The sequence below is a fragment of the Lichenostomus cassidix genome, chromosome 17, assembly GCF_008360975.1.
Source record: "Lichenostomus cassidix isolate B80296 chromosome 17, HeHo_3.0, whole genome shotgun sequence".
Lineage (NCBI taxonomy): Eukaryota > Metazoa > Chordata > Aves > Passeriformes > Meliphagidae > Lichenostomus > Lichenostomus cassidix.
Genome location: NC_139497.1, coordinates 3,695,637 through 3,707,507, shown reverse-complemented (window position 1 = coordinate 3,707,507; position 11,871 = coordinate 3,695,637). Strand labels below are relative to the sequence as shown.

General features: G+C 49.9%; 3 protein-coding genes and 4 non-coding genes across 7 annotated transcripts; 6 read left to right on the top strand and 1 right to left on the bottom strand.

Annotated features, from left to right (window-relative positions):
* The first annotated feature begins 152 nt into the window (after window positions 1-152).
* On the top strand, window positions 153-3,739 carry RPL7A (ribosomal protein L7a). The gene is made up of 8 exons (XM_085076907.1): window positions 153-254; window positions 816-936; window positions 1,188-1,337; window positions 1,721-1,861; window positions 2,179-2,258; window positions 2,581-2,711; window positions 3,062-3,131; window positions 3,579-3,739. The coding sequence occupies exons 1-8, from the start codon at window positions 252-254 to the stop codon at window positions 3,681-3,683; spliced, it is 801 nt and encodes a 266-aa protein (XP_084933033.1). The 5' UTR covers window positions 153-251; the 3' UTR covers window positions 3,684-3,739.
* LOC146429851 (small nucleolar RNA SNORD24) lies at window positions 1,047-1,119 on the top strand. Its single transcript, XR_014855518.1, has one exon. It is a non-coding gene; the product is annotated as a small nucleolar RNA SNORD24 (small nucleolar RNA).
* LOC146429850 (small nucleolar RNA SNORD24) lies at window positions 1,583-1,649 on the top strand. Its single transcript, XR_014855519.1, has one exon. It is a non-coding gene; the product is annotated as a small nucleolar RNA SNORD24 (small nucleolar RNA).
* On the top strand, window positions 1,966-2,042 carry LOC146429849 (small nucleolar RNA SNORD36). Its single transcript, XR_014855517.1, has one exon. It is a non-coding gene; the product is annotated as a small nucleolar RNA SNORD36 (small nucleolar RNA).
* Window positions 2,433-2,506, top strand: LOC146429848 (small nucleolar RNA SNORD36). The gene has a single exon (XR_014855510.1). It is a non-coding gene; the product is annotated as a small nucleolar RNA SNORD36 (small nucleolar RNA).
* A 511-nt stretch (window positions 3,740-4,250) lies between the features above and the next one.
* Window positions 4,251-8,832, bottom strand: SURF1 (SURF1 cytochrome c oxidase assembly factor). The gene is made up of 9 exons (XM_085076903.1): window positions 8,755-8,832; window positions 8,016-8,097; window positions 7,769-7,896; window positions 7,392-7,474; window positions 6,426-6,617; window positions 6,066-6,138; window positions 5,526-5,688; window positions 4,910-4,991; window positions 4,251-4,730 (listed from the first exon to the last, which is right to left on the bottom strand). The coding sequence occupies exons 1-9, from the start codon at window positions 8,821-8,823 to the stop codon at window positions 4,664-4,666; spliced, it is 939 nt and encodes a 312-aa protein (XP_084933029.1). The 5' UTR covers window positions 8,824-8,832; the 3' UTR covers window positions 4,251-4,663.
* Window positions 8,833-8,876: 44 nt separating this feature from the next.
* Window positions 8,877-11,666, top strand: SURF2 (surfeit 2). The gene is made up of 6 exons (XM_085076905.1): window positions 8,877-9,023; window positions 9,444-9,598; window positions 9,811-9,914; window positions 10,056-10,247; window positions 10,804-10,970; window positions 11,568-11,666. The coding sequence occupies exons 1-6, from the start codon at window positions 8,916-8,918 to the stop codon at window positions 11,649-11,651; spliced, it is 810 nt and encodes a 269-aa protein (XP_084933031.1). The 5' UTR covers window positions 8,877-8,915; the 3' UTR covers window positions 11,652-11,666.
* Window positions 11,667-11,871: the final 205 nt, after the last annotated feature.

Sequence of the window (11,871 nt, the reverse complement as noted above, 5' to 3'; positions counted from 1 at the left end):
CCTTCCCTCACGGCCCGGCCCCGCCCCTCACGGCTCGGCCCTCTCACGGCCCCGCCCGCCTCATGGCCCCGCCCCGCCCTCCTCGCGGCCCTCGCCCGCCCCTTCCCTCACGGCCCCGCCCCGCCCCGCATGGCCCCGCCCCGCCCCTTCCCTCACGGCCCGGCCCCGCCCCGCCGCGCTCTCGCGAGGCTTCGAACGCCGTAGATATTTCCCGGCATGCACCGCGCCGCCTTTCTCTTCCACCGTCCAAGATGGTGAGTGATGGCGGCGGCGCGGGGGGGCTGGGGCTATCCGCCGCCATCCGGGGCTGGCCGCGGCCGCTCACCGCCATCTGCTGCCGCCAGTGGGTCCCCGCAGCGCCGCGCGGGTGCTCGGTAGCCGGGGGAGGCGGCGGGGCGGTGTTTCGTGCCCGATTTGCGGTGATGGGGGAAGGCCGCGTACGGGCCTGCCCGCCCGAGCCGGGGAGCTGCGGCTGCTGGCGGCTCGGGCAGCCCGGCCAGGCCACGGCGGGTTCCCGGGGTAGGTCGGGTCGCGGTGGGCACTAACCCGCCGTGGGGGTGTCTTGGCTGCTGTCGGGGAGGGCCGCGCGGAGTGATAATCACGCTCGGTTTAATAATTTTCCCTCTCGGGGAAACTTTATAAACCTTTTAAAAGCAAACCAAAGGGTTTAGCTCCCTGAGCACGGCGAGGATGGGAGGGCACCAGGCTGTTGTAATACTGGGGAATACAAATGCATTTCCAGGGTGGGCTGATAACTTCTCCAAGCACGCGAGTTTTGGAGGCAAGAGAAGGCAGGGTGTGTTTCTTGCTTGCAGCCGAAAGGAAAGAAGGCCAAGGGCAAGAAGGTGGCACCAGCCCCTGCTGTAGTCAAGAAGCAGGAGGCCAAGAAGGTTGTCAATCCCCTCTTCGAGAAGAGGCCCAAGAACTTTGGCATCGGTGAGTAAGTGGATATTTGCTCTACGTTCTTTTTGTTCAGTGATCAGAAGTCTAAATTATAAACATTAAAAATCACTCCAAACTTCGTGCAGTGACATTCTTGTACGGGGCGCAGATGATGTGAAAGAATATTTGCTATCTGAGTGGCTGTGCTGACACATCACCACCAAGATCACTGATGCTCCTGTGCTGCTCCCGTGCTGCTGGCTCTGGATTTGGGAAAGCCCTGAGCTCAAGGCTGTGTTTTTTAGGACAGGATATCCAGCCCAAGCGGGACCTCACCCGGTTTGTGAAATGGCCACGCTACATCCGGCTGCAGCGCCAGAGATCCATCCTCTACAAACGCCTCAAGGTGCCTCCTGCCATTAACCAGTTCACCCAGGCTCTGGACCGACAGACAGGTGAGGGTGTGCCCCACAAGGGCTTTTCTAGGAATGAGTAGTCTTTTCCAGATGACAGTGTCTATGCAAAAAACTCATAGAAGTATTTTGTGTAGAGTAACTCTCTCCTTGTAGATACTCCTTGCTTTACCTCTAACCATAATTGCTGTGGGGGTCTGCAGGCATTTCCTCATCCAGTCAGGGATCTCAATGCCATCAGAACTGCATGTAAAGAGGGGCTCTCAAGGTGCTTTTCTCTTGGGCTGTGCAAATGATGATCACTTTCTGCTGTTAAAAACACACGTGATGACAACCACCAAGATCGCTGATGCACTGCAGTGTTTTTAAAAAGTAATGCTTAGATTTTCAGGTCGTGCAACTAATTAGTAGGTGTTCTCTTCCAGCTACACAGCTTCTGAAGCTGGCACACAAATACAGGCCAGAAAATAAGCAAGAGAAGAAGCAGAGGCTTCTGGCTCGTGCTGAGCAGAAAGCTGCAGGAAAGGGAGATGCTCCAACTAAGCGGCCACCAGTCCTCCGAGCAGGTAACTTTGTACATTGACTGATGGAATGTGGGAGTGTGGCACTTGGGTAGAGAGAAAACTGATGGAACAGTTGGTTCTTCAACCAGACAGGCTTGGACAAGCTATGGCAATGATGTATGAATTTCTTCACCTGAGCTCACAGTGAAGAGCAAAATAGACGAGCTTTTTAACCCTGAGCTTTAGCAAATTGTCCATAAAATGTCTTTGTGCCACTGATGGGAGTTTTTGTAACTTCCATAGTCATGCTGGGGTGTGGAATCAGGAGCTTTAAAAATAGACTGAGAGGAATCAAAGCTTATCTATAACTTGTTTTTCAGGTATTAACACTGTCACAACTCTGGTGGAGAACAAGAAAGCTCAGCTTGTCGTTATTGCCCACGATGTAGACCCCATTGAGGTGAGCATGTTACAGGCTACCTGTGTAACTTGGGGTGGGGTCAGGAGAGCTTTTAAGGCAAAAATGCATTTTTGCACAAATTCATTGCACGAAAGAGAATGCATAAAAATACACATAGAACTTGGATGCCTATGCATGTTTGTAGTTCTCCTGTATGACAGTGAGGCTGGGCCCTTGCAATGATGTTCTGAATTTCTTCACCTGAACCAGCAGTGAAGAGCAAAACGAGCTTTTTAACACTGAGCAATTGCCATAGCCCAGGCTGACCTCCAGCACAAAGGGATGTTCTCCCTCAGTTGCTCAGCACTCCCTTCCCTTTCAGCTGGTGGTGTTCCTGCCAGCCCTGTGCCGCAAGATGGGGGTGCCCTACTGCATCATCAAGGGCAAAGCCAGGCTGGGCAGACTGGTCCACAGGAAGACCTGCACCTCAGTGGCATTCACCCAGGTTAACCCGTAAGTGTTCTGGCAACTCACCTGATCCTCTGTTGTGGAGAAAGCAAACTTGGGTCTCTCTAAATAAGTAAAATTAAAGTATCACCTCTATATTGTCTGATTAAAATGTATCAGTTCCTGAAGATGCAGATTATTTTGGTTTACCAAAAGGGTGGTTACTTTAAAATCTGTGTGGAACTGTTAGCCTTAATCTGAGCAGTGCAGATTCTGAGTGTTAACCCTTTGCAAGTGATGCTTATGCTTAACTTGAAAAATTGGGTTGCCACTAGGAGCTCACAAATTCTATGGCAAAATATTTATGGAAAATGTTTAAATCGAGGCTCTAAAGGAACTAAAACTGTCATCAACAGGGAGGATAAGGGAGCCCTTGCCAAGCTGGTTGAGGCTGTCAAGACCAACTACAACGACAGATACGATGAGGTAAGATTCTCTCTGCTCCTGGGCTTTTTATACTGTTAACATTCCTGAAAGCTTCACAGAGAAATGGGATGTAGTGACATCAGCTTGTATCTTGTTGGTTGTGTTATACCTAGGTTTGCTTAGTGTACCCAGATTCTTTACCTGAGGATGGGCTGAAATGTGAAAGCTGTCACTAAGTTTGAAGTAAACCCCAGGGCAGGATTGTAGAGAGGGCAACAACTTCTGCTAAGATAAACTCCGTCCCCCAAAGCCAGGAGTTAAGTTGGATAGCTTAATCCAACACCCCTCAGGAGGAAAGATGATCTTAAGCTCTTCTGTCTCTTTGCTGCCCCAAAATACAGCGCAGTGTTTGAAATGTGTAGGACTTTATAGTCGAGGGAGCTTTTCCCCTTGTGCAGGATGGAATGTAAGAGGTGGAATGAGTAACCTGTTCTCCCTTCCTTGCAGATCCGTCGTCACTGGGGCGGCAACGTTCTGGGTCCAAAATCGGTGGCTCGCATTGCGAAGCTCGAGAAAGCAAAGGCTAAAGAACTGGCTACTAAGCTGGGCTGAAGATGTACTGCATTGCACCGAGTTTTCTGTACATAATAAACCCCAGCTATGTTTCAGTGGTCTCTGTTAATGGGAGTGTTCCAGACGGGATAGTACAGTGGCATTGCTGTACTTGTGTTTGCCTTCCATCCAGTGACAGAACAGTGCTCTGCAAAAAGGGCTGCACAGAGCTGCTTATTAGTTTACTTGGAACAACTGCCCTTATTTATTAGTCCTGTGTAATTCTTCTCCCTTTCTGGGATCATGAAGTTGAGCTGGGCTGGGCTAGTTCTGGCTTTGAGCCTTTCTTTGTTTTGCAAATCTAAATTGGAAATGGCTCTTGATTTCTCTACTAGTACTTAGAACTGGGTTCCAGTCTGGGTTACACATGGTATTACAACCTTCCAGGGCTGCAGCACTTATTCCAGCGAAGGCAAGCTGATGGGGGGAACAGTTGAGACCTTCCTGTGGTAGCTGCTGCTTGTTCTTGCCAGCCCTCATTGTGTCGGGCTGCTTTCCCCAGCTAGACTCTTGTGTCCACAGTAACCTCTTAATTCAGCTCTGTTGCTGTTCCATGCACAATCCAAGTCACAAGGCAAAGACCTGTAGGCCTTTATTTATTATGCTGCAGCTGCTGTCAGCCATTCCTGACTTCAGAAATGACTACTTGCTGCAAAGAAACTGATTTACAAAATCCTTTGGATTTGTCTTTTGGAAAATACAGCAGTGGAGACGCTAAAATGTTGTAGCTTACAATCAACCACAATATAAAAATGTGTCCTTGTGATCACTTTTGAAGTTCAGTGCTCCCAAGCTGTAGCCAAACCACACTGGTGGGAGCTCAGTCTGCAGGGGTTGCTTAAAGTATTTGCTGCTTGACAGCTGCACGTTTGCTGAAAGTGCTCTGAAATTCCAGGTGCTTCAGCTATTTGGGACTGATCAGGCTCCTGTCATTATGCAAGTCTGCTCTTGACTGTAGCACAGAGGTTACTTCCTTCCCCTCACAGAGGTAGCTTCTGTATAAATTTCTTGTACCACAAGAAGGAAGTTGCAGCACACAAGCCATACCTATGAGAGAAAAATCACACATTGGTACCTTTCCAGGGTGGACTGGTCCTCCCTAAGACAGCTGCAATAAACAATCGCCTAGCACAAGCTTTTTAGGTTAAAGCTGGGCTGTTGTAGCTCAAGAGCTGATCCAGGCATTGCAGAGCAGCCAGGGCAGGTGAGGCAGGCTGGTCCCTTACCAGGTGATGATGTACTGCATGTGCTCGTTCCGCAGGGTCACCCTGGTCTGGCCCCCGATGGGCCCCCCTGGGACTGTGCTTCCTGTAGGCACAACACAACCAAGTTAAATCTCTGGTCTGCACAGTGTAGACCTGCCCTATACGTGAGAGGAAGGTGATAGATCTGGTGGATACCCTGCTCTCCCTGAGGCAGGAGTGTTCCCAAGTTCATAGAATCCCAGAATGGTTTGGGTTGGAAGGGACCTTAAAGCCCATCTCATTCCACCCCCTGCCATGGGCTGGGACACCTTGCACTGTCCCAGGTTGCTCCAAGCCCCATCCAACCTGGCCTTGGACACTTCAGGGATCCAGGGGCAGCCACAGCTTCTCTGGGCAGCCTGTTCCAGGGCCTCACCACCCGCAAAAGAAAGAATTTCTTCCCAATATCCCATCTAACCCTGCCTGCTGTCAGCTTGAAGCCACTCCCCCTCATCTTGTATTTGATGCTCCTGACAAAAGTCCTTCTTCATCTCACTTGTGGGCTCCCTGTCACCTTCAAAACTGGGGTGGCAATGCACAAGGAAGAGAACTGAAGGGAAAGGGAGAATGAGTGGGGCTGGGTTGCTCTGTGACTTACTGAAATCTGCATCGATGAAGATGGGCTCAGCACCAGTCACCTTGGCCATGGCCTCCAGGTCCCGGTAGTGCCAGCGGTTTTTTTCAATGTTATTTTCAGGCACAAAGGGTTTCCTGGTTTCTGTTAACCTCACCACCCCTGTGAGATCAATTTCATCTTCAATCTGAGGAGAAGTGCAGAGAGAGAAAAAGAATCTTTCAAGATTTTTTGACACATTCTGACACACATTCTGACACATCAAGTCCTGTCAGGAAAACATGGCACTTGAAGGGTCTGAGCATAAATGAGGTGGTTGTTCCCTGCAATGGGGCAGTCCTGTAACACAGCAGGGAAAAAGGCAGAACAAGAACAACTCCTTGTTTGTAAAACACATTATTTACTTAACAAAAAGGTGGGAAACAAATGTTTGTTTGAAAAGTGCAATGACTATTTAAGTAACCTGCCATGATGCTGAACATGGCTCCTGCCTTTCTGGATTGGTCAGTGGTGCCTCTGGGTAACCAAGGGGCACAAAGTAACCCCTCCCTGGATCACCCTTACCTGTCCCTTCAGCCTGGTCTCTGGTTTCAATTTCTTCTTGGGCACAAATCCTCGGTTGACCAAAATTGTGACCCTAGAGTTACATAAAGAAATACAGCTCAGGGGTGAAAGGGAATTTATTCCTGCTGCTGCCTAGAACTGAACACCAAAGAAAGAAGCAAGCCATGTTTGTTGCCACTTTTGCTGTCACCTGAGTGCACATTACAAAGGAATTTAAATACAATTTCAAACCGAGCCTCAGTGATGTCTTGAGAGATGCTTTTTAGGGGAGGGAGTGATTGATACAAACCCAACCCCCAGGATTCAGCTTTTCCAAGGAGAAGTGAGTGCTCCCATGGAGCAGGACTCTCCTGAACTCACCCAAGCTCTGTGCAGTAGAAGGGGGTGACAACATTGGCTCCGTTCTCTGGGTGGGATGTGATCCTCCCAGCTTCCCGGGCTTCCCGCTCGGGGTCCACCAGGGAGCGGGGCAGGATGTAGAGCTCCTTGGAGTGGTCAAAATGCCCCCGGACCTTTACAGGTCTGTACTCCAACTCCTTCAGTTCCATGGGGCTGCAGGGAACAAGAGGAAAACAAAACCATGGCTGTGATAAGTGAATTAAATTGAGAGATTCTCTTTTCCCCTAATGGTTCACTGTGGCAAACAGGCAGAAGACAAACAGCTCACAGAATATGCAGATGGGTTAGTATTTTGCAACTATCACAGTGAATCAAATAGAGATGATCAGGAGTATCCAGAGAAGTTCTTTTCAACTATCTGCAACCCAGCTATCACAGAGCTGATGGACTGCCTGTGCATCCAGCCATGGTAAGTGTGTCTTTCCCATCTCAGACCTTGAAATCCAACAACTGAGCCCTTCTGAGAGTTGTGCCAGGTGACCAAGTGACCTTAAAAATCTCTCTCACATCTGACACAACTGCTCCATGTGTGGGGCAGGGTCTGCTGTTGATCCAAGTGTCCCTTTTGCAGTAACAATTCCCTTGGGACACCACAGACACCAGTTAGCAACTCCTCTTTTCCCAGCAGGATTATAGATTATATGAACTACATCCCACACTCTCCTGAACAGAGATTCATCCTTTTCCCATGCATTTAGGGTATCCCACAGGAAAGCACTGACTTAGCCTTTCACTTAAATAAAAAAAAAAAAAAAAACCACCCAAAACAGGATCTTTCTAATTTGCTGGCACATTCGAATTTCCATTGCATTCCTTCATTTTCATGCAGGCTAGTTCAGCACAAGCTCATTAGTGCAAGGTCCATATCTAATACTCCCAGGACACTGTCAGTGCTCTGTAGACAATAAATCATCCCTGCTTCCATACTCTAATGTCAGAGGGATGGGCTCTGCTGTGATTCTTGAGGCCAGTTGTGCAATCAAATCTAATTTCCACTTGCGCCGCTGAACCTGGAAGTAAACAAACACAAAAGTAACTCCTTAGGGTAGAGCAGAGACAGTAACAACCCCAGCAAGCCTTAAAATCTTGGTTGTAATTTTCCCATCAGACTTGCCCTCAATCAGGGTAACTGGAGATATGAAAATAGAGGCTACTGACTGAAATTTGAGGAAAAAACTTTCATAAAAGTGTAAAAAAACAGCAAATCTTTACCCTGCCTGTGGTTTGAACTAGATCAATCAGGTAGAAAAACTCAACAGCCCTTAAGTGCTCATTTCCAGGAAAAATGAAATATTTATTTGTACCTGCCATGTACCGAGACCAAACGTGGTCAGAGGGACCAGGAGAAGTCCCCATTTCAGCAAGGAATCTTCTCCAGATGTGTGAGCAGCTGCTGTGGAACTTCGTGGTCTGCAGAACCTCAAACAAACATCTACAGAAAACCAGAATGAGGAACAGGATTTAGAGAAGAGATGCCAAATTCCTGCAGGAAATACCACATTTTGGTATTAGGGTGAAACAGGGCAGAAGATCAGACAAGTATTTTCTTACCTTTAGTCTTTTGAAGCAGACCAGAATCTGCTTTAGTAAGGGGATATCCAAAAAATGTTCTTCTGATCAAGCACTGAGATGCCTACACAGAATAAGAAAGATCCTTTGTAGTGTCGCTGCTTTATAAAAGTCGTATTTAGGTGATATCAGTTAACCTGATAATTGCACAAAATATCGTTTACCCATTGACTTAAATCTCAAATGAACAACCACCTGTGAAACACCATGGGCCAGGTTATAATTCAAATAAAATAAAACTTCCGTTACAGAGATGACTATAGCAAACCAACTTCCTTGCACGCTATCAGCAAACACACACCGGCTTAATCTATTCTGGACATAAACAGGGGCCTAGGGGGACAGGATGAGGGCAGAGGATGAGGGGAGAGGATGAGGGGAGAGAATGAGGGGACAGAATGAGGGGAGAGAATGAGGGAGAGGATGAGGAGACAGAATGAGGGGAGAAGATGAGGGGAGAGGATGAGGGGAGAGGAGAAGGGGAGAGGACGAGGGGACAGAATGAGGGGACAGAATGAGGGGAGAGGATGAGGAGAGAGAATGAGGGGAGAGGATGAGGAGAGAGAATGAGGGGAGAGGATGAGGGAGAGGATGAGGGAGAGGGTGAGGGGACAGGACGAAGGGACGGAATGAGGGGACATGATCAAGGGACTGGCTCATGGGGACAGGAGCAGGGAGCAGGATGAGGGGCTTGGATCAGGGCACAGGATCAGCGGCTTACCCCGAGCCCGCCCCGGCCCCGCCGCTCCCCCAGCAGCCTGGGCGCCGCTCGCAGCAGCAGCGCGGCCATGGCAGCCCCGGCCCGGCTAGCACGGCCGTCCCGCTGCCCCCGCCCTGCCCGCGGCCCGGAACGGGAAATGAGGCTCGGCTCAGCCCCTCACCATGGCGGCGCCGGCCCCTGCCGCCAGCGCGGCCGTGCCGGAGCTGCCCGAGGCGGAGCGGCTCTTCCTGAGGCAGCACCCGCTGCTCAGCCCCGCGGGGCCCGGCAAGGTGAGCGCTGGGAGGGCTGGGGGCACCCTGAGGGTCGTGAGGGGACGCGGCCGCCTCGCTGAGGGTGCGGGATGGGGACGGGACCGCGTGGTACCCGCTGGCTTCGAGCTCCAGGGGTTTGTGCGGCGGAGGCAGGCGGAGGAAGACCGGGGAGCAGGGCGCTGGTCTGTCCTGCCCTCCTCAGCCCTGCAGTGGACACGGGAGGGGTGATTAGACGTTGGAAGGGGCTGTCCAGGGAGTGGTGGAGTCCCCATCGCTGGGAACGACTGGACTCAGTGCCATGGTCTGGGTGACAAGGCGGGGATCAGTCATAGGTTGGACTGGATGATTTCAGAGTCGAGCTTTCAAATTCGGCTGTCCCAGCCTAATTGGTTCTGAGGGATAAAGCCCTGGGTCTCCTGACCATGGATGTTTTCTCAGGTGAGGTGCAGGCTGACAGGCCATGAGCTGCCGTGTCGCCTGTCGGAGCTGCAGGCGTACACCAGCGGCAAGAAGTACCAGCGGCTTATAAAGACAGCCAGGGAGTTCGACTATGGCACGTTTGAGCCCCACATAGTGCCCAGCACAAAGAATTTGTATGTATTCTTCCTCCTGTGTGTTATGCTTTGCACTTTGTTCAATTTCAGACATTGGGCTTTACAAAGTCCTTAAGTCTTTATGGGTGTGGGGAGACCGGGAAAGGCTTTATAAAGTATTTATCAACTTTGAGCAACTTGCAGTGCTTGTAAGCAAAAAGTTATGAAGTCATAGCACACTATAACCCTGTTGCTCACTCTGTGTCTGTCAGACACCAGCTGTTCTGCAAGCTCACCCTCAGACACATCAACAAGCTCCCAGAGCATGTCCTGCGTCACGTCCAGGGGAAGCGCTACCAGAAAGCCCTAAAAATGTGTAAGTAGCTTTTCTGAAGCTGTAACCAGACAACGTACTTTTCCTGAGCTGTTGAGATTCCATTTCCTACAAGCTTGAGCTGGGAATGGGAGGACTCTGGGACTGGGCAGCTGCTCAGTGCTGCCTGACCCTCACTCTTAGATGAGGAATGCCAGAAGGAAGGAGTGGAATATGTCCCTGCCTGCCTGAGGCAGAAGAAGCAGCGGCCACAGCACCCTGAGGACCAAACGAACGGGAGCAGGCAGCCTCACAGGAAAGAGGAGTTCTGGGAGCCAAAGTCCAGTGATGAGGATGGAGAGGAGACAGATGACAGCATGAGTGACCTGTACCCACGTGAGTGAGAACCTTGGATTCATCTATGTCCTGAAGGGAGTTGGTTGGTTGTCTCCTGGTTTCTTTACACTGCTGCAGTGATCCAGTTGGGGATCCTTGGGTTTTGGAATAGCTTATCACCACCAAATAAGACATAGCAGTTACCTCTAAGTAATAAGCAGTTGGATCAGTCAGGATGTGAGGGAAGGGATACAAGATCCACTGGGATTTGTTGCTTTAGGAATCTCCACTTTGTTTCTCAGCAAGTCCTTGACAGAAGGTGGTTAGGCCGTTTAGCTGACTTACACCTGGAGGTGCAAATCCATCTTGCTGCAGGAGCAGGGGTGTAACACCATGGCACCACCTGTGCTGAAGTTCCCAGAATGGGACTAGTAAGAGCACCAAGGCACATTTCCAATAAAACACCAGTGAGTTTATTTCCCAAGTATTTTAAGTAGTGACACATACATGCCTGGTGACTGGAAGCAGCTTGGCACATCACCTTTAAAGTAAAATTAGGGGATGCAGAGCCTGTGTGCACAGGGAACTGATTTTGAGCTCGATCTTCATGTTTTAGCTGCGCTCTTCCCAGAAAAAAACCCATCAGCTCCACAGACCACAAAGGGCAGCAATGACTTCATGACAGACAGCGATGACAATGACGCCAAGCAGAACGGAGATGTGAACGGAGAGCACGGGGGAAGGAAGGATGTCAGCAGAGCAGTTGGCACCAAGAGAGGAAAGGTGGGAGTCATCCCGCTGCCTGCAGCAGCAGGGGAGTGTGGAGCTGGGATCCTACCCCGTAGGAGTTCCAGCTATTCCTGTCTGGGAACCAGCAGAAGGTGCAAAGCTGTTCAGAATAGACTTTCCCCCTGTGCCAGACAGTGACTTGCATCCCGAGGTGTGAATTCCTGCCAGGCAATATTTATCCTGGCTGCGGTAGTGAGGGATGTTCTGCCTGTACAAACAGCTCATCTGTGGTGGGATCCTGCTCCACACCATCTCAGAAGGAAAGCTGGTGTGGGTCTTGTGGGTTCTGTAATTGTCCTCCCACTACACAAACACAAATTGAATGCTCTTGCAGTCACAGAGTCCCTCTAGACCATTTTTCTGCCACTTTTGAAGCACTGCCTTACTTTATAAATGAGTCAAACTAGAAGGCTAAGGCTGGATAAAGTTTGGATTCATTGCTACAGGGAGCCTGTCACTGTACCTAATGAAACCATCAGAAACAGCTGCTGAGCGGCAGGATTCTGGCTGTTGAAGGAGATCACACTCAGTTTGTCTTTAAGCTAGCTCAGGATGTTAGAAATAAGCTGATTAACTCTTTTTTCTCTACAGAAACAGACAGGCCCATTAAAGAAGAAATTCAAGAGCCATCATCGAAAACCCAAAAACTTCAAGAAAGCAACCAACGGGAAATAAATTTTATGATAAATACATGGCCTGAAGCCTGTTGTGTAACAATTCCAGTGAGAGCACAAGACTGAAATGTTTGCTCATTCCAGTTAACTGCTAGAGGTGTGGAGGGGAACAATGGGGTGGAATTAAGCTGTATTCAAAAAGCTTCAAGCCAGCCCCACACCAAGGGAAGGATGTCTGCTGCAGTCAAGTCCAGACAGCACAGCTTTTTACAGAAAGTTGG